The 20,759-nt window shown below is 41.3% G+C and overlaps 1 protein-coding gene across 2 annotated transcripts; it reads right to left on the reverse strand.

Moving 5' to 3' along the window:
• Nucleotides 1-554: 554 nt before the first annotated feature.
• LOC123139901 (serine/threonine-protein phosphatase PP1) lies at nucleotides 555-4,810 on the reverse strand. 2 transcript variants are annotated; one of them, XM_044559609.1, is made up of 5 exons: nucleotides 4,567-4,810; nucleotides 4,153-4,353; nucleotides 2,317-2,876; nucleotides 2,034-2,228; nucleotides 555-779 (listed from the first exon to the last, which is right to left on the reverse strand). In XM_044559609.1, the coding sequence occupies exons 2-5, from the start codon at nucleotides 4,340-4,342 to the stop codon at nucleotides 762-764; spliced, it is 963 nt and encodes a 320-aa protein (XP_044415544.1). In that variant the 5' UTR covers nucleotides 4,343-4,353; nucleotides 4,567-4,810; the 3' UTR covers nucleotides 555-761. The 2 variants fall into 2 exon arrangements, with proteins under 2 accessions (XP_044415544.1, XP_044415545.1); XM_044559610.1 differs by having other exon boundaries at nucleotides 4,153-4,379; nucleotides 4,567-4,756.
• Nucleotides 4,811-20,759: the final 15,949 nt, after the last annotated feature.

The raw sequence follows: 20,759 nt of genomic DNA on the forward strand, positions 1-20,759 counted from the left end.
TGTGGATGTGTCTAGTCCCATTTGACACTACATCATGTCTCAGACTGAGTGAGGGCTGTCGCAATGGCGAATCGGATTCTTCTTCTTCAGCATTTGTCATCCTCCAGCTTTGCAAAAAAAGACCGTCGAAGAAATCTTTCGTACATCATGCAATCTTTTCGACATAACCTATTCCTCCGCTTTTTGTCTCCGGTTTATCAAAACAAAAACATATTCTCTTCATCTCGGGTTATCGAAACAGAAAAACATATTCTCCGAAGAGAACATATATCCAGACACACAGTTAAATGGAACAGCAACAAAACAACAAATGCCGAGTGCATCGAGATTCTTGCGCAAAGCTCGAACCATGCAAACCGCAGACACGAACAAGCTCGAATTCAGAGCCACAGGCAATGCTTCTCCCTGTCTCAAGATCCCACAGCCAGCACCCAAGACTCTTACCAGTTTTTATTGGCGTATGCCTGCCTGAATCCTTTGAATTTAGAGGGGGGGAAGGAGGAGCAACAGTTCCATTCACATCGTCCTCTCGCACGATAAAGAGATCCGCACGGTAGAAAAACAATAATACATTACAACAAGTGTTAATCCGACATGAACGATGTACAGTCCATCGACGAGAGAGTTGTACAATCTGCGTTCTTGTTCCGGTCCGGGCTCGAGGCATCGGCGAAAACGCCGGTTAGTCGCAGCCGCTCGTGGTAGGCACGCGCCTGCCTGCAGATGAGACCACAGCTTGCTCACCAATCGCCGTGCCACCGTCACCATCCTCTCATTGACTAATCAAACATGAAAAAAAGACAATAACTGAAGGTTAGCTGATACATCAAGAGAGAACCCATTATCATTGATAGAGAAATCTGATGTACAACTGAGGATTATTTTCGCACGGCCAGTGGCATATGTCAAAAATTATTTTTTCCCAGTTAGTACGACATTTAGGCCAGTCTAGTACAGGTTGATAGATGGATTCCCATGCGCAAGCAACACACCTCAGCACCAGGGATGTTTCTTGTTCTTATGTGAACGGATGTGTTCTTCATTTAAGCACATAAAGATTTATGTTCCTTGGATTTTGTATATCAGATTTATCAGCAGGAAATTAACTATTCATCCCCTCCACTTTCGCGGACCAGCTATCGTATCCTTGTTCTGATACTGCCACTCACACTGAGTGGGGGACAAGAGAAGGTAGGTCAAAGACACAATGTCATCGTAAGAAAGAAAGGGTGGTAGATAACACCAGATAATGGTTGAACTGTCATGTGAGGTCAATGTCTGACACCATTATGCCCTCGATGATAATGACATGCACTGCCATTGAACTAGAAATTGCAATATGCTTACACGTATTCCAAAGCAATTTGACTCCAGCATGTCTTACACATGACCATAGTTCAATAGATTAAAAATTCCCCAAGAGTAAATAAAGCATTACCGCATCAGAATGTTGTAGGGTCGAATTTCAATAGTCAGAGCTAAGAACTAATTGTAATCGGCAAGTGACAAAGTCAATGTATGCCTACGCCAATATAATATGAGGGGAAGTAAGCTTAGTTAACACATTTGGTTGACTTGAGCCAACTTGGCAGTATCATTAAGCAATATATTCTTACTATGAGAATCCGAGTGCATTCAAGTGCATGGGAGATAGGACAAACAGAAACAAGCGTTCTGGGAATTGCAGGCAAAAAGTTAAAGAGTGCATTGATACTAGTATCACTGTATCGCATACACTGAAAGAAAGAAAATCTACAGTGCATCTGCGGTTCTGGCATCTGGTGGTCAAAGAAGTGTTGTACTAATCCTGTACAGAAAATATGTGAAGAATTCTGCAGTGAATGACTCCATTAGCATATCTCTGTTCTTACTTCAGATCTTTTGCAGGTTAACAGACAACCAAATGATATATTTGTACAGAATAGCATGTAAATATAGCATGGGGCTATTTTTAAGGGAAACGGCAGGTAAGCACGGAGACATATATATGTATATGACAAAATACCAATTGTTCCCATGTTAGTTATGCATACCTTGAAGCCAGACTTGTTATTAGTTGAACCAGGCAACATTTTCCTTGCAGGTTTGAGTATTTGGAAGGAGCACATCAGCGTCTCGTCTACACTCATCATGGCACCAGCATTATCGAATTCTCCACAGTAATTAGGCGCCGAAAATATTGTTACTAGCTGACGATCAGCAAAGAACTCGTAGCCATCCTCAACAACCTGGATTCCAATATGCATAAAACAACTAATCAATGTATACTCTTGACAAGGAAAATAATGTGATGGGTGTTTTCTGAGCATAGTGCACCTGATGGGCTCGGCAGATGAGGTCTAAATCATGCTTCTCAAGAAATTCAGCCACTTTATCAGGTCCAAATGTATAAGAGACACCTCGATCATTCATAGCCCACCCTTGCGCTTCATTGGAAGGATCGGACCAAAGAAGATCACAAAGTAACCCAGTATCAGGCACATCCGTGGGGCGATTGAGGTTGAGTATTTGATCCAGCTTGTTCAACTCTGGGGAAAGACCTCCATGCATGCATAGAATCTTTTCATCTATCAATGCTGATACCGGTAAGCAGTTAAAACAGTCTGTAAATGTTTTCCAGAGTTTCACACTGAATCTGCGCTTGCACTCATCATAGAATCCATAGATGCGGTTTACTGATGCACACTCATGGTTTCCCCTTAGAAGAAAGAAGTTCTCAGGGTACTTGACCTTATAAGCCAAAAGAAGGCATATTGTCTCAAGGCTCTGCTTTCCTCGGTCCACGTAATCGCCCAAGAAAAGATAGTTGGACTGAGGAGGATATCCACCATATTCAAAGAGCCTCAGGAGATCAGAATATTGGCCATGGACATCACCTGATCAGAATAATTTATGCAATATTGACATTAGTATGGAGCTTTCAGTAAGTTGATCAAGCTTCTCTAAATTAACACTCAGATTCAGAAGGAAAAAAATTACAGAAGTTGTTGAATATTTTTATTCAAAAATGTTCTGCTGTAAGAATCTAGTATGACATATATTTTGTTTTTTCTGTGAATACGCAAAAGCCTTGCGTATCATTGCAGTGTATCATGTATGACATAGAGTGATATACCATAACTTTAGGCTAAATAAAATGACACATAGACCTGATATACACAACCATTGCCTGAAGTGTAACAGTGAGAAATATGAAAGAAAAACATTTAGAGAACTAAAACAGCTGTGCTTCGTCAGCAAACGGAAACTCCAATCATCAGTTGTTCATCTTAATTCTGAAACCGAACACTTTGACAATAAGCTAGCTGAACAACTAACCATCCGATACTCTTATATACATGGCGAGGGATGCCAATTCTCCAGCCTACAGTTAACTACCAAAGCAAGCCTTTTGTTTGAATATACTGCTTTACAACTGTGCACGATGATAAACAACATGTTCTCCAAAGTTAATCAATAGCATCAAATCCTGAATGGATGAATATACTACCGCTTTACAGCTGTGCACAATGATAAAACAAAATGGATAATCTACGGTTCTCCAAAGCTAATCAACAACAACAAATCCTGAATGGATAAATATACTGCTTTACAACTTGCACAATGATAAACAAGGCTCATGATCTATGGCTCTCCAAAAGTCAATCAATACCATCAAATCCCGAATGGACCCATCAATCAAATAAAACATCGGCAGCTTTCCATTATGAACAGAGCCCCAACTAAATCTGGCATTTGTCAGATTCCAAAGCACCAAAAACTTGGCAAGCATGGTTAATCCATCATAAACCCCATTGATGCCCCAATGACTCACCAAGAAGCACTCGGCACACCCAGTACAACATCCAATACCTTGCAAATTAACCCCCAGATGGAGAACATGACCATCGCTTCAAGACAAGCACTAGCACCTTTCTACTATGAGCCGAAGATTCAAAGTGAGTTTCATCCTCCCAATTAGTGCTGGAATCACTAGAGGAGAGCTACTGCAGACGATGAATCTCTACCGGACTCCCCGGCCCCGAAGAAAAAAAACATGGCGAAGCAGCCACCTACCGCGCGTTGACCAGCGAGACCGATCCCCCGAGATGGCATTCCTTGGAGGAAGGGGAGGGAGAGACGGATGAATCGAGGGAGGGATGGAGGGATTACCGCAGATTTTGATGGGGGCCTCGAGCTCCAGGAGGTTGGGCTGCGCGAGGAAGATCTCCTTGGAGGCGGCGCAGAGCTGCTTGATCTCCGACTCGGACAGCTGCGCGTTCTTCCCGGGCTTGAGGCTCTTCACCTCCAGCAGCCTGGCGATGATGTTGTCCAGCAGCGCCGGATCCATCCCCTTCTCCATCCTCGCCGGAGCTTCTCAACAACGGCGGCAGTTAAAACTTAAAAGAAGAAGAAAACAAAGCTTATCCCCGCAACAGCAGAAAAAAAGGAAAGGAATCAAGCGCGGATCGAGCAAATCTCGCTCCGGCTTGCTCCTTTTGGGGGGGATTGGATTGGATTGGGGGCGGCTGCCGGCGGGCTCGTGATGATCACTGTGCCGGCCGGGAGGGTCCGAGCCAAAGGTACCTTTTTTCTCCTCGGCCTTTCCGGTCTCCTCCGGCCGCCGCTTTATTCCCTCCTGCTCCCGGATTCCTTCTCGCTCTTGTTCTTGAAGGGGGCCGGAGCTCGTCTCGTCTCCTCTCGGCCGGTGGTGTGGGGATTTTCGCCTGGCCTTCTCACTGATCTCCTCTTGTTCTTGGCATTTTCGCCTGGCCTTCTCACTAATAAAGCATGTGATGTTTGCATAAAAGCCCCTGTGGATGATGGATTATTGTGCTTGGGCCCCTGGTTGGAGATCACAAGGACAGTGCTGGGGTTGTTTTTGCAAAGTGGTTTGCCCCCCCCCCCCCATGTCCTTCTCACTTGACATTTCCTAGTCAGATTTTTTGTTGGGTTGCATGCAGCTATGTGTGCAAGTGATGTTTTTGGAGGGATGGAAGATGATGAGGGCCTGTGAAGTGCAGGCAAATGGCTGGTGGTGCTGGTGGAGGTATTTATTGAGCTGGGGGAGACATTTTCTTTCTTCTTCTTAGTTTGTGATACTACATGCATGATACATGTGGCACTCAATTGGCAATTGCAACTGCCGCTCTATTTGTCATCACTCATGCTGCATCTCCATTTGGCAATTCTGGTGATGCCATTGCAATTAAATTGCAAAATGCCATTTGCATCATATGAAATTGTTTTGTTCGTTTGCCCTTTTCTTCCGTTCGGCGCAACTGAAACTGGTTGCTACTAGCATAGAACTATATACTGTCATATACTCCCTCCGTCCTAAAATAAGTGACTCAACTATGTACTAACTTTATACTACTTTAGTACAAAATTAGTACAAAGTTGAGTCACTTATTTTGGAACAGAAGGAATGTTTTTTTACGGTATGGAAGTTTGGAATTTGGCGTTGGATTTCTATGTGAAATCTTTGCAGGATTGATCAATGCATGTGTTTGTTATGTCCCATATTTTTACGTCATTTTTTATCCTTTTCATGGGAGAGGAAAATAAGCTTAGTACATTATCTAAGGGAAACTACAATTATTCACAGCCCACATGTCGTTAGATATTTCCTTGTATCGTAATGGATCGAACTGTCTAGCACACATCAGATGGTGGACGTATCTGGCATGGGACAATCGGAGAAGTAGCAGACAGCCTTATGCTCTGTACACTTCTTCTGAATTATATAGAGATCTCCAATTTTGATGTATTGTAAACACATCCTCCGGCCGGCACAGCCACTAACCACTAAGCAACCAATAGGTAAAACATATAAAGTTTAAAATAATGGCGCTATAGTGGTTTCGCAGGGCCAAACTAAACGGCATCCCATCTTAAAAAAAAAATGAATGGCATCCCATCTAAAAAAAAGCTCAACAGGTTTAGCGGGATATACCACCGTTTAGCTTCGATTTAGCTGATTTGGAGGCTACCGCCGTTTGCCATAGTGTGCTATATTCAACATTGGTAATTTTTAAACTATGTGAAAGCTGTCACAAGACCATAACTAAAGGTACCAATGTGATGATATTATATAGTAGCAACAAACATTGTATTTTATTTTGTCTATGCGTCATGACATACACATGGTCTAAGCAATGTCATCAGCATAACGATCATCATGCACTCTCTTCATTACAAAATATAGCGGATCTTAATTTTGTCCAAACTTTGTACACCTTGATCGACTTCAAAGAATCTACTACAATATGAAACCAATATTACTCCATCCGTTCCAAAATATAAGACCGTTTTTTACAATATGGTAGTGTCAAAACTAATCTTACATTTTTGGACGGAGGGAGTACTAAATCCATTCATGCAATACATATTATATTATATTATATTTATTTGGCAACGTAAATATGCATCTCTAAACTTGGGTCAAACTTTGGAAACCTTCACCTAGACAAAACTGATACACACCACTTTTTAAGGTGGAAAAAGTAACAACACTACCAACCTAGCCAGTCCTAAACTAGGCAACCATGCCACACCCACCAGCACCGTAGCAGTAGGGTCACGATGACAATGAGATTGTGCATCGTGTACCAATTCTTTTATCAGGATTTGGTTGGTGGTGATGACCGACGAGTGGTCTTCCTCTTTGTCATCCTCTGCCCTTGGAATCTTTGGAGGACACGAGGACGGACGCATGCAAAACCCAGATTGTTTCGCCACTAACGGCGCACTGATGAAAATCATCCGTCCCTCCCTCTCTCAGTCTGTCCGTCTGTCTGTCTGTCGTGCTTTGAGATCTGCGCGCGGGGTCTGCCGCCGTCGAACCGCCGAGTGTAATTAATTAAGGCCGCTTCGAGGAATCACGACGACTGTCGAGCTGTCTTGGCTTGGAACGGACGATTGGTCGTATCTGCGGGATGCATTAGTCTAACTTGCATGTCCCTAGTTTAAGCAAAGATATTGATGATAATTTGCGTGGATGGATGCCCCTACGCGTTCGTTCAACAGTTTGTAGCCTTGTAGGATTGTTATTATTGTTCTTGTTATGATCACCATGTGCAAGTACGTTAAGATTGCTCAGCTAGCTTGCAACATTTTTAATACTGCTAGTATAGTAGTGGTACTTACTTTTGGGAGAAGCAAGAAATAGTAACACGTCAACAGAGACCAGGCAGATTATTTTGATGCAAGCAACCAAACCGTAGCTATCATTGGAGGATCTGGGAGTGTGTGCAATTAACCTTTTTAGAAATTGTTGTATAAAGCGTGCTCGTGCTAACGATATTTTTGCTCCTAGTAGCTATAGATGGCCAAATATACACAAGCATCCAACCTTCTTTTGTGCAAACAGAAAGTCCAAGTGGGCATGCATTTTATTTCTGGGAAATCTAACAGGCATACGCCGCACACCAGACTATTTGGGGTTGGTTGTGTATGGATCACCCTAACCCGAACTAGTGCTCGGTCTAGGTGTCGGGCCAGCGGTGGCAATACAAAGTTCATCGGCGGTGTAGAATAAGTTCTCCTTGTTTTGACGATGTTGGTTGGCCTCGATGGAGAACATGTGGAGCTTTGATCAGGGCTAGTTCTTGGGCCCATTTTTGTCAACATTTCCTCTAGGTGGTCTAGGACGTTGTTATTCGGCGGAGTGGACGACAATGGTTCATGTTGTGCTCTTTTGGCATCTTCTTTCATTCGGCGATGCACGGCCAAGCTAGTAAGGTAAAGCCTCCCTGGTTCTATCTGGTCGGATGCGGGATGGTTGTTCAGTCAGCTTCATCACCCTCTTCTCTGGACGGCGATCTGATCCTCAAATAAATGTTGCCAGCTTTTTTTTTTGGCTCCATTTTGTAATTATGTTCTTGTAGGGTTGGACAATTTTAAAACATGGCCTTGGCCTTCTCACAATAGGAAACACGGTGACTCAAAATGCCTTTTTTACCAGTTATACATGAATATGGTAGGACAAAACAACGCTAAGGTTGCCGTGGTGGCATGAAACGGTGTCTATGTATTTTTTCATACATGTATTTAGCTGGTTCGGATGCTTATGCCCGGTCATGCCTGGTTGCTTGTCCGGTCTATCCCCACGAGACAAAGCTGTGCGGGAGCCATGGACCAAGGCGCCACTCTATTCCTCGAAAGCGGGGGCATAAGCTAGGCATGGTTTAGTGCTAGACAGTTTGGCATTGCGCCGAGGCGGAGGGTAGGCAACCCCCCATGCCCCCCCCCCCCCACAAAACGATTGCAACGCGATGCCTATTTCTCCCATTAAGCGAGACCATAGGAACTTCCGCTGCGAGCATTAGCACTAACGTGCCGGTCTACTTGTGCACACTTCTTAAAGGAAATAGTGAAAAAGGAGCAATCGGGGGGGGGGGGGGGGGGACTTGAACCGTGATCTCCAAGATAGATCGCAACATTGTCTAAAAAAAGATAGATTGCAACGATGCTAGCCACCGGGCTAGTATCAGGATTGTAATCAAGTAATATGGCGGGATGTATTTGAGGCGAAAAGAGTCGAGGTTTTGCTAGTATTGTTTTTTTTTTCTTCCGGGATGTTTCTTCTCTTTTTACTTCTCTATTTTTTTGTTTATTCTTCCCTTTTTAATTTATTTCTTCGGTTTTGTTTTTCATTTCCTTTTTTGCTTTTGGTTATTTTCTTTTCTTTTTGGCGTTTCATTTTTTATTTTCTTTGTTTCTTTTGGTTTTCATTCTAAATATTTTGTATATGTCTACAACATTTTTCTAATACACGTTTATAATTTTTTCAATACAAATTTAACATTTTTAATACATAGTCAACATTTTGTATACATATTTTTAACATTTTTCAAATACGAGATTAAGTTTTTTGAATATATGCATGGTTAACATTTTTCCTATACAAACTTTAATTTTTTTAAATGTTTGATTAATTTAAAATACAAGATTAACATCTTTCTAATACAGGGTCAATATTCTTTCTATGAATATTTAACATTTTTCAAATGCATGGTAAAAAAAATTCTATACACATTTAACATTTTCCAAATGCTTTATTAACATTTCCGAAATACTTTTTCAACATTTTTAAAAATGCCTGATTAATATTTCCATATACAGGATCAAAAGATTTCATCATTTTTTTAATACATGGTCAATATTTTTCCTATACACATTCAACATTTTTCAAATGGTTGATTAACATTTTTCAAATACTTGTTTAACATTTTTTTTCAAATGCTTGATTAACATATTTTAAATACATGATCAAAAAATTTCACATGAATTGTATATTTTTTGTACACATTTTTTGTATACATGGCCGACATTTTTTCTATACACATTTAACGTTTTTCAAATGCACGATTAATTTTTTTTAAACATTAAGAAAAATATATTTTTTAATATATATGTTTAGATTTTTGTAATTGTAAACAAAATCAAGAAAATAAATCAGACAAAGAAAACAAAAGGTAAAAAACAAAAAAAGCAGCAGTGGCCTCACGCTAGCTGTGCCAGCCCATTTAGGCCAGCAGCTTCAGTGAGAGCTGACTCTGTCTCGCTTGCAGCGAGACATAGTTGTGCCCCGATTGCAGTGGGGCAAATATGCCGTGAGTTGCAACGGAAGGCAAAAAATGTTGTGCACAAGCCAAATAAGTATGACTCAGTACCTTTACATATGAGCGTCCTCAATCTAAAGATGGTGGCTCACCATGTGTCCACTTATTTTTCTTCCCACCCTCGCTGATGATGGTCGCTATGTCCACGAGTTTACAATGCATTCGATGTGGTAATCCCAAGGCTATGAGTTTGCCACTGCATGCCACACTTGTCATTATGTTGCACAAGGGAATGTTGAAAGCTTTTTAAAAAATCTTATCGACCACAAACTACTCCCAAGGACTAGACATATAAAGTAGAAAAACTAATCAAATCCTAGACAAAAAAGACTTTTGAATTGGTGAGTAGTTTTTCAAATAGACAAACCTTTTTTGTAATGTTGGATTTTCTCAAAAAATTCACGAACATTATTTTCATTTACGGACATTTTTTGAAATCATGACCATTTTTTACTCAACAAAATTGTTTTGTATCTATGAGGTTTTTTTAACTAGTGAAAAATTATAAATTTTTTAATTTCTGTAAACATTTTCTAAAATTTTATGGACATTTTGCTAAGATTCCCGAATATGTTTTGAATACATGATCGTTTGATTTTATTTCACAACCATTTTTTCCAACTCATGAATATTTTTTCATAATTTGAGAACAGTTTTGCAAAACCAGCAAAAAAATTTGAATCGGCAAAAATTATAAGATTTCCTAAAAAAAGAATTCACATACATTTTATGATTTCTTGAGCATGTTTTTGAAAACTCGCTACTTTTAAAATTTAGAAATCCCGTATTTGTTTAAAGAAGGAAGAAAACAAAATAAGACGAGAAAAAAAAGAAAAAAAATGAGGGAGTCAACCCCACACGTGGGCTGGCCCATGAACATATAAGTGGGGAGGACTTGCGTTAGAAAAGGGATAAAAAACTAATCAAATCCTAGATGTAAAAGATTTTTGAATCGGTGAACAGTTTTTAGAATTGAAAAACATTTTTTTGAAATTTTGGATTTTCTCAAAAAAGATCACTAACATTATTTTGTTTATGAACATTTTATGAAATGCATGAACAGTTTCTGAAATCGTGAACATTTTTTTACACAACAAAATTGTTTTGAATCTATGAGTTTTTTAAAAAAATTAGAGAACAAGTGATAAAATTTTAAAATTTCTGTGACAATTTTCTAAACTTTTATGGACATTTTTTCTGATTCCCGAATATGTATTGGATACACGGTCATTTAAGTTTATTTCCCCACCATTTTTTCCAATTCAGATTTTTTTAGAATTTTTGAACAGTTTTGTAAAACCACCAACATTTTTTGAATCCGCGAAAATTTATGATTTCCCAAACTTTTTTGAATTCACATACATTTTATGATTTCTCGAACATGTTTTTGAAAACTCGCAACTTTTAAAATTTGAAAATACCAATTTTTTGAAAGAAGGAAGAAAACAGAATAATAAAAAAACGAAATTAAAAAAATAGGGAGTCAATCCCCGTACACGGGCCGGTCCATGAACAGATAAGTGGGGAGGACTTGCGTTAGAAAAGAGATGAAAAAAGTGAGGAGGCTGGGGATCAAACCCTGGTCTCCTGGCGTTAGCCACTGTGATGCTTGTGCATCTGCTATTTATTTTGTTATTACAATTATAAAAGAACGAAGCGTGACAGCGACATTGGGAAAAACGAATTGTTTTCTTCACTTATGGGTCGCATAGTGGATAATTTATAGCATATTCGGGGGTATTTATTATGACGTATGGGTACAGGCAAAAGCATTAGACCTTTTATTATTAAGTAAAAATTATCCGACCACCAGGGCATTAGCAAAGATATGTGTGGGCTAAAATCATGTCAAGCCCAAAATGCAACAAGGGCAATCGTGGAGGTCCCCTAAAAAAGCAATCGTGGAGGTAGATGTCATGGAGCAACCCACTGGTCATAATGTCCCCAATCTCACTTGAGTTGATATGACCCCCCCCCCCCCCCCGAGCAAAATATTGAGGCATCTGTAGAAGTTCTAGAACAACAAAGAATCGGAAGCACACCATTTGAGCGAGACCCTGGAAAGCGCAAACAATTTTGGGAACTCCCTCTTGATAAGCAAAATGAAGCACGCTAATTCTATATTTCCGAAGGCCGATACATGCCATACATGAGAGAGTACCCATATAATGATGATCCACCAAAACATCATCGGCATTTCCAATACTAATGGCTTGAGTTTTCACCTTACACAAAGCGCACATATTGCTTCCATTGTTTCCTCTTCTCAAGAAAGCCAATTGGGAAGTGCGGGCCAGAAACATTTACCGTACTGGGCTTTGATAGGTGGAAGAAACTGAATAATGGGAAAGAGTGTGCCCTTTTAACTCATATGGGTAAAGATGCTGCTTCAACCCATAAGTTCTTGGTTTGTTGTTATGAGAATTTTAAAAACATCATGACTCATATCGATAAGATGTTTGTGAAAGCATCCCAAAAACGATTGCAGATGCAAGGTGAAGGCTCAAAGTTACAATTGATTCCATTCGGTAAGCAATAATTTTCTTTCATCTTCTGTTACAATAATAAAAATATTGTATATTTTTTAGTATCCTGACAAATAAATTATACAATATGATGCAGGCGGTTAACATTCCAAGCTTGTGCTTTTAGAGGCCAGGATGAATCTCCAGGATCCATTAACCGGGGTAATTTCATTGTCCGGTAAAACTTTTGGCTTCTTATAACAAGGAGGTGAAAGATGTTGTCTTGGAAAATGCTCCTGGAAATGCAAAGTACACATCTCATTTTGTTCAATAGGAAATTCTTAGTATACTTTCTCGGAAGGTGTAAAGTACAATTAGAGAAGAAATTGGTGATAGTTGTATAATGGTTGATGAAGCTCGCGATGAATCAAAAAAAGGGCAAATGACATTGGTCCTCCGGTTTTTCGACACTGAAGAGTTCATACAGGAGTGTGAAGGACACTCTTGCATTGACTCCCAAGGAGACAATTTGTACTATCCTAGCAGATACCAATTTAAATGTGGAAGATATCAGAGGTTAAGCATATGACGGGGCCAACAGTATGCGAGGGGAGTGGAATGGATCGAAAGCTTTAATTTTGAAGGGGTGCCATTATGTATATTACATTCTTTGTATGGTGCATCAACTTCAATTGGCTCTTGTTGCAGCATCACGAGAGGTACATGAAGTGCATAATTTTTTAACATGCCAATTCCGTCATAAATGTTGTTAGTGCTTCACCTAAATGCAATGATGAATTACTAGCAAATCAAGCCGCCGAGATTGCACATGAAATTGAACTGAGGGAGATTGATACGGGAAAAGGGGCAAACCATATTGACTCTTTACAGAGACCATCAGACACTAGATGGAGTTCGCACTTCAATTCAGTTCAGATCTTGAGGAAGATGTTTTGTGCTACAATTACAGTCCTACAAAGTATAGCAAATGATTGTTCAGTCACCAAATATTCCCGTGAAGATGCTAGAGGCACCCTAAGGATAATTATTTCTTTTGATTTTGTGTTCATTTTGCACCTCATGGAGAGGATTATGAAAATCACAGATGTCTTGTGCCAAACACTCAAGAAGAAATCTCTGGACATTTTGAATGCATTAGATACAGTCTCGAACAAGGTATGGGAACCACTCATAGAGGAGGTTAAGACCTTTTGTATGAAGCATGAATTTGAGATCCCCGATATGAGTTACAAGTATGTCCCTTTCCTCTGTTTGTATAATAGAATAATATGAATCACATCTGCTTTACTCTAAGACATATATTGTATCTGCAATTTGCACGTATGTTGACTAAGTCTTGGAATAAACATAATGACATCACAGTGCTTCATCACTACAAAACAATTGTGTTTAATGTGGCGATAAAACATCAACGGGTTGAGCTAAATGACCGTTTTAGCATTCAGACTACAAAGCTTATAACACTCTGCGCATCCTTGGGTCCAAGGCATGAGTCATTTGACATGTCAAAGATTTGCAGGCTTGGGGAAAAATTCTGTCCAACAGATTTTTCTAGTCAAGAGCAAGCTCAGTTACAGCCACACCTTCCACACTATCAATTAGATGTTCGCAACCATCCAGAACTGATTTTTTTCACCACTTGCTGATTCAAGTGTTGCATTGCATCAAACATGTAAAGCTTCTATGTATCAAATGGTTGATAGAGTATTTCGACTGGTCATCACTCTCCTGGTGTCAACTGCAACTGTGGAGAGAGCCTTTTCAGCGATGAAGCTTACCAAGATGTGTCTCTGAAGTAAAATGGGTGACTATTTTCTTCGACATTACATGGTTGTATACATTGGGAAGTAAATAGATACAAAGTTCAATGTTAATGGGATTATTGATTTGTTCGATCGACTGGCTAGGGGGCATAGATCTTCATTCAAACTAGTAGAAATGTAGTTTTTTTAATTATAAAGCTTATAGTGTTACATATTTGATATCGCTACAGTATTCAAGACTTGAAATATTTTTTGTTATGTCTCTTGTGTGTTTCAATGTGCCCCCCGCCCCCACAGTGGTGAAATCCTGGCTCCTCCCCTGATGCGCAAACGATGCTTTTAGCAGGGTGAGCACGACAACCTTTAGTGACGCATGGGGCAGGTCCTCCTCCTTCCCCCCAACACTGAACATAGTCTATTAGTGAGCCCCAACTTCAGCCCTTAGCCGACATAGCTTACTGCTTCATCAAGTGCTAGAGCGGTCGCAAGACACCTCGTTGGTTCGGCTAAACTAGAGTCAATTGACTGGAAAGTGCCCCTTTGATACTACATGCATGCCATGAATATGTACCCACATGACAACGGATGGGCCTTCTTGTCATTTTGGGAGCAACATGGTAGGAGGGTGCATTGTGTCAACAAGTTTGCTAAATGGAGTACATTGCATGAAAATACCCAATGGGTCATGGTGCCATGCAAGGTGGAATCAACACCACATGTTCAGTTGAGTTTCATGCTCTTCACTTACCCAGAAACTCGTATAAATCCATTCCTTGTCTAGTTTAGTTTGTATACCGTGTGTATATCAGCAGAGAGTTATGAAGGACAGATTGTAAGTGCATCAAGTGTCCCCTTAATGGTTTGGAGTATTCAAGACAAATGGGTTGAGGGACTAATGTGTTTGTGAGTATATAGAGGAGTCATAGTCCATGAAAATTTGGTTTAACCGACGGAAGACGACCCCTAAAGATATATTTCTTCAAGTGAAGAAATTGGTACAACCTGAAGAAGTCGATGTGAAGACTTTAAAGCTTGAAGACTTTTTTTTGTAGCTTCTTTCTTCTTATTTGAGTCATAGGAAAAACCGTACTATTAAAGGGGTTCTAGATGAAACATATTTCGTATTTCCAATGTGATGCTCAAACCTATATGTACACTTGCAGCTTTGAGTGAAGCCTTTGGAAACCTTTGAAACAGTTGACGAATTTGCTAACGACAGTGACACAGTTCATCTGATCGCTAACGAATTTGGTCAGGCAGAGGAGTAAGGATTTCACCAGTGCGATCTGACTAACGTGAGTAAATTGAGTGCCCCAACGAAATTAAGAGTACAAATTTCCAACCATTGTTGTGCCGCGTGCAGCTGTCGAGTGGATCATTATCCTCACAACGGTCATGTCCGAAGGGGCATTTATGACATTTCATATTGGGTTCCCCCTGGCTATAAATAGCCACCCCCTATAACCACTTGTTGGTTGGCTGCTCTAGAGAGAACTTGACACTTGTCATTTGAGAGCAACCCTTCCTCTGACGACTTTGAGAGAAATCCAAGTGAGGAAAAATCCAACCAGAGGCAAAGTGATTGAGCATCACTGAGGATATTGATCTATGTGATCCAAAGCCCGTTACCTTTGAAGACTGTCATTCTTTCAAACGGTTAGACTTCATATTCTGAGCACCCAAGCGTAATTGTGGTGTGCCGGCGAACAAGTCTGTGAAGGTTTTACAAGTCCATCTTGAAGACTTACCATGAGTGATTGGGCGAGGTCTAAGTGACCTTGGCTCAAGAAGAATACAGTGGGAACTAAGTGTCTTCAGAGTTCAACTCAGCCGCCTCAACTAGACGTACAATTGAAACAACAAGGAGATCTGGTCTACCAAATCGCCGTGTCTTCATCAAGCCTACCTGGTTTCAAATTCCTCACCCATTTATCTTTAAGTTATTCCGCTGCTGAGAATTTGCGATCTACCTTTTGAAGAATTTGAACTGAAGACTTTCATAATGTTGCGTTTCATTTCTTCAGTTCATCTTCCTCATGCTTGCCTGCTTGTATGATTACATGTTCTTCACGCGCATGTATCCTGTATGCATGCTCTCTGTATCTGTGATGATTTAGTTTTGTTCTCGTCTCTATTTCTTCACTGTCATCTTTAAAATTCCTCAGAGTTTGACGAATTTCTAAAAATCTCCCATTCACCCCCCCTCTTGGAGTTAACCCGCGCTTTCACGGACCCGTACCAGCGTGGACGGTCACACGCGAATAAATGCTCACATCAAATGGCACACTCCCATTCAACCTACTGGTACTCTCCAGAGTATTTACTTCACTTTCCCTCTCTCGAACATCATCGTTCACATCATACTTCCACTCGCTTCCATCTCCTCGACTCATCTTCTCAAGAGCGTTCATATGTTCATACTCAAAAAAAGCTCAAGCACCGCTGTGCCAGCAGCCCATCTTGTCAATGAAGCGGCTCCACTCCAACTAATCATTTGCCATGAATGCAAGATTGGTCATGTGTAGTGATTCGTCTCAAGCACTAGTCAGAACCGCGGGATACACTTCTGTCGGTTCCGGCCTTCGACAAATCCTCCGTGGTGACCTCATCAATAGTGTCTGGCCAACTTGGATCATCACCAGAAACCTGCAAATTAGGGAGCTGGGCGTGATCCCATGATCCATCCGGATTGTTGTGTTCTCCCCTCACAATACGCTCATGTTTTGGTACAGGGTTTGAAGAGAAATAGAGGTGCTAGCATTAAAAATCATGAACTAACCTGGACATATCTTGCATGTTGAATTCCATGTTTCCCAACAAGGACCACACTTTGCTTCACATGAACGTACACTCCTCAGAGACCGCCCGAGGTTGAAGACCCGAACGGATTGGACTCAAGATGCTGGAAAGGTGCATGCACATACTATTCTAACTAAACTTGAATATGAAATAAATTTTTTCTTCAGTTGCAACGCACGGGCATATGTGCTAGTAACTCTCTTAATGGATTGATTGGTAGAACCCGAGGCACAAATTGTAGGAGGAAGAAGGATTTGGGGAAAATAGGAGCCCCCCTTTTCAGGGTTCTATCGTTTCTGAATCGTGATCCCTCTGGATGCCTCTCTCGGTCAGAGACAACAACTTTTATGCTACAACCAAGTTCACACACTTACATGTCGGCCCCACCTCAAGCCTTGACCCATTCCCTCCCTGCATAACGCTTTGAGGGCACCTGAGGTCTAGTCGACTTGCGGGGTCCAGCCACCTGGTCTTCTTCTCCCGCTTGGTCAATGTCCCTGAAGTGTTGTTTCATTCTTTGGGTTCGACAGGCTCAGAGCCAAGTGCACCTTGCTCTGCTTCTTTCCTTCTGCTTCAGCTCGTTTCACCATAGCATGATCACGCCTTTTCTCGGCAGAAATCACATATTTGACCTGAGGGCGAAATGAAATCATGATCTAACCTGGTCTCGAATTTTTTTCACATAATAGATCGTTTTGGGTAGCGCCCGACAGCTGGGCGCTGCACCGCACTATGCAGTGCCTTTGCCTAAGGTGTCGCACGCCCGGCCAGCGTGGCAGCCTGGGGCCAGGTGTGGCCCCACAGCCAGTTGTGCAACGCCTAAGCGTTCGGCGCCACATAGTGTAATGTGCAGCGCCTAAGCGTTAGGCGCCACATAGTGTAATGTGCAGCGCCTAGCACTTAGGCGCTGCACATTGACTTAAGCCGCATCGGGCCAGCCCTCCCAGGCAGTTCTTCCCCTCTCCAGGAAGTGCTCTCTGGACAGAGCAGCGGCGGCGGCGCCCCATCGGATCCCCCCACATTCCTCTCAGATCTAAAGATTTGATCTATGGATTCGATCTCCAATCCCTCCTACTAGATAAACTCCTTCGTTCCCTTTCTTTTCCTCCATAAATTTGTTGCCATTTAAGAGATTTGTCCAAGATTTGATGGAACCTTTGATTTGCATGATTTAGGATGTGTAGTAAAAGTGGTACTACCGTATAGTGTTGTTCATTAGTTCACAATATATGATTCTTGTTAGTGAAACCCTAGATTGTTTAGTTTTTTAGATATATATGAGATACCTATTTTTGTAGACATATATGTGATGTCCAATTTTTTGTAGATATATATTAGATGTTTAGTTTTGTAGACATATAAGTGATGTTTAGTTATTTTTAGATATATATTAGATGTTGAGTTTATTTGAAATATGAGATGTTGAGTTTTTTTGAGATATATATGAGAATTTACAATCATTTATTCCTTGTGCGAGAAGAACATGTTGAGATTGTTGTAGTTGAACACACATGAGATTTTTAGTGTATACCGATATTTGAGATGAAAATGAACTCATATGTGTTTATTGTTTGAACTTTGTAAGGATGGTTTGTCTTCTCGATGATGTCTATGGCACACAACACCGGGCCTACATGATGCGCGAGAAGGAGATGGTAATAATGAGTACTCTAAATATTTTGCAAATTTGCTTTTAGTTGAAATTGACATGCCCTAAGATTTGTCATTACTTGTTTTTTGCAGAAGCTTGAACCTCTAAAGATTCGGTATCACGGGGTCTCTGGCCCTGCCATGCCCTACGATGAGTTGTACACACCCTACATCCAGCAGGCAGGACTCCTCTCATGGATTCAGTTGGTCAGCCGGTCCACGCCGAACCTCAACGCTCCAATGGTGACCTCTCTTGCTGATTGGTGGAGGCCGGAGATGCACAGTTTCCATCTTTGGACTAGGGAGATGACCGTGACGCTCGAGGATGTCGCCTTGATCACCGGGCTTCCTATCGACGGGAGGCCTCTACGTATGAGCACCGTTTCTGATGGGTGGCGCAAGCAGATGATTGCTCTTATCGGTATGGCTCCTACCGAGGCTGAGGATGATGTAGAGGAGGGAGAAGAGCAGAAGAAGAAGGAAAGGAAAGCAGCCTGAGCTGCTTTCACGTGGATTCAAGCAAACTTTGCGCATTGCCCTGCGGATGCCACTGATGATGTGATATAGACACATGCTCGTGTCTATATGTGGTACGTTGTCTTGAGGACTTTGTTTCCTGACTCGACAGGCAAGAATGCTCCCTGGATGTGGCTGAAGGCGTTGACCGTCTTCGATAGCGGATGGAGCTGTGGTTCAGCGACTCTTGCTTACTTGTACCGACAGGTACTTGGCTTGTTTTGCTATCAAGTCATTTCTTCATTAACAATGCAACCTTGCTATCAAGTTAACATTGTTTTCTTTCATATGCAGCTGGACTATGCGTGTTGCAGGATCACAGATAAGGCAGGCATTGGTGGTAATATGCTTCTGCTTTCTGTATGGAGCTGGGAGCATCTGCTGATACATCTCCAACGTACCTATAATTTATGAAGCATTCATGCTATTATATTATCTGTTTTGGATGTTTATGGGCTTTATTATACACTTTTATATTATTTTTGGGACTAACCTATTAACCGGAGGCCCAACCCAAATTGTTGTATTTTTGCCTATTTCAGTGTTTCGAAGAAAAGGAATATCAAACGGAGTCCAAACGGAATGAAACCTTCGGGAGAGTTATTTTTGGAACGGAAGCAATCTAGGAGACTTGGAGTGTACGTAAGGGAAGCAACAAGGAAGCCACGAGACAGGGATGCGCGCCTCCACCCTCGTGGGCCCCTCGTGGCTCCCCTGACCGACTTCTTTCGCCTATATATGTCCATATACCCTAAAAACATCAGAGAGCACAATAGATCGGGAGTTCTGCCGCCGCAAGCCTCTGTAGCCACCAAAAAACAATCGGGACCCTGTTCCGGCACCCTGCCGGAGGGGGGATCCCTCACCGGTGGCCATCTTCATCATCCCGGCGCTTTCCATGACGAGGATGGAGTAGTTCACCCTCGGGGCTGAGGGTATGTACCAGTAGCTATGTGTTTGATCTCTCTCTCTCTCTCTCTCTCGTGTTCTTGAGGTGATATGATCTTGATGTATCGCGAGCTTTGCTATTATAGTTGGATCTTATGATGTTTCTCCCCCTCTACTCTCTTGTAATGGATTGAGTTTTCACTTTGAAGTTATCTTATCGGATTGAGTCTTTAAGGATTTGAGAACACTTGATGTATGTCTTGCCGTGCTTATCCGTGGTGACAATGGGATATTCACGTGATCCACTTGATGTATGTTTTGGTGATCAACTTGTGGGTTCAGTGACCTTGTGAACTTATGCATAGGGGTTGGCACACGTTTTCATCTTGACTCTCCGGTAGAAACTTTGGGGCACTCTTTAAAGTATACGTTGTGTTGGTTGAATAGATGAATCTGAGATTGTGTGATGCATATCGTTTAATCATGCCCACGGATACTTGAGGTGACATTGGAGTATCTAGGTGACATTAGGGTTTTGGTTGATTTGTGTCTTAATGTGTTATTCTAGTACGAAGTCTATGATAGATCGAACGGAAAGAATAGCTTCGTGTTATTTTACTACGGACTCTTGAGTAGATCGATCAGAAATGATAACTTTGAGGTGGTTTCGTACCCTACAATAATCTCTTCATTTGTTCTCCGCTATTAGTGACTTTGGAGTGACTCTTTGTTGCATGTTGAGGGATAGTTATATGATCCAATTATGTTATTATTGTTGGGAGAACTTGCACTAGTGAAAGTATGAACCCTAGGCCTTGTTTCCTAGCATTGCAATACCGTTTACGCTCACTTTTACCACTTGTTACCTTGCTGTTTTTATATTTTCAGATTACAAAAACCTATATCTACCATCCATATTGCAGTTGTATCACCATCTCTTTGCCGAACTAGTGCACCTATACAATTTGCCATTGTATTGGGTGTGTTGGGGAGACTCTTTGTTATTTGGTCGCAGGGTTGTTTGAGAGAGACCATCTTCATCCTACACCTCC

Source organism: Triticum aestivum, chromosome 6B, assembly GCF_018294505.1.
Source record: "Triticum aestivum cultivar Chinese Spring chromosome 6B, IWGSC CS RefSeq v2.1, whole genome shotgun sequence".
NCBI classification, from domain to species: domain Eukaryota; kingdom Viridiplantae; phylum Streptophyta; class Magnoliopsida; order Poales; family Poaceae; genus Triticum; species Triticum aestivum.

Excerpts from the sequence above, each read along its gene's own strand:
- LOC123139901 (XM_044559609.1), bottom strand. The coding sequence starts at position 4,342 with ATGGAGAAGGGGATGGATCCGGCGCTGCTGGACAACATCATCGCCAGG. Across the intron at positions 2,877-4,152 it reads GGCCCCCATCAAAATCTGCG|GTGATGTCCATGGCCAATAT; the intron begins GTAATCCCTCCA and ends TATTCTGATCAG. Across the intron at positions 2,229-2,316 it reads TCATCTGCCGAGCCCATCAG|GTTGTTGAGGATGGCTACGA; the intron begins GTGCACTATGCT and ends ATTGGAATCCAG.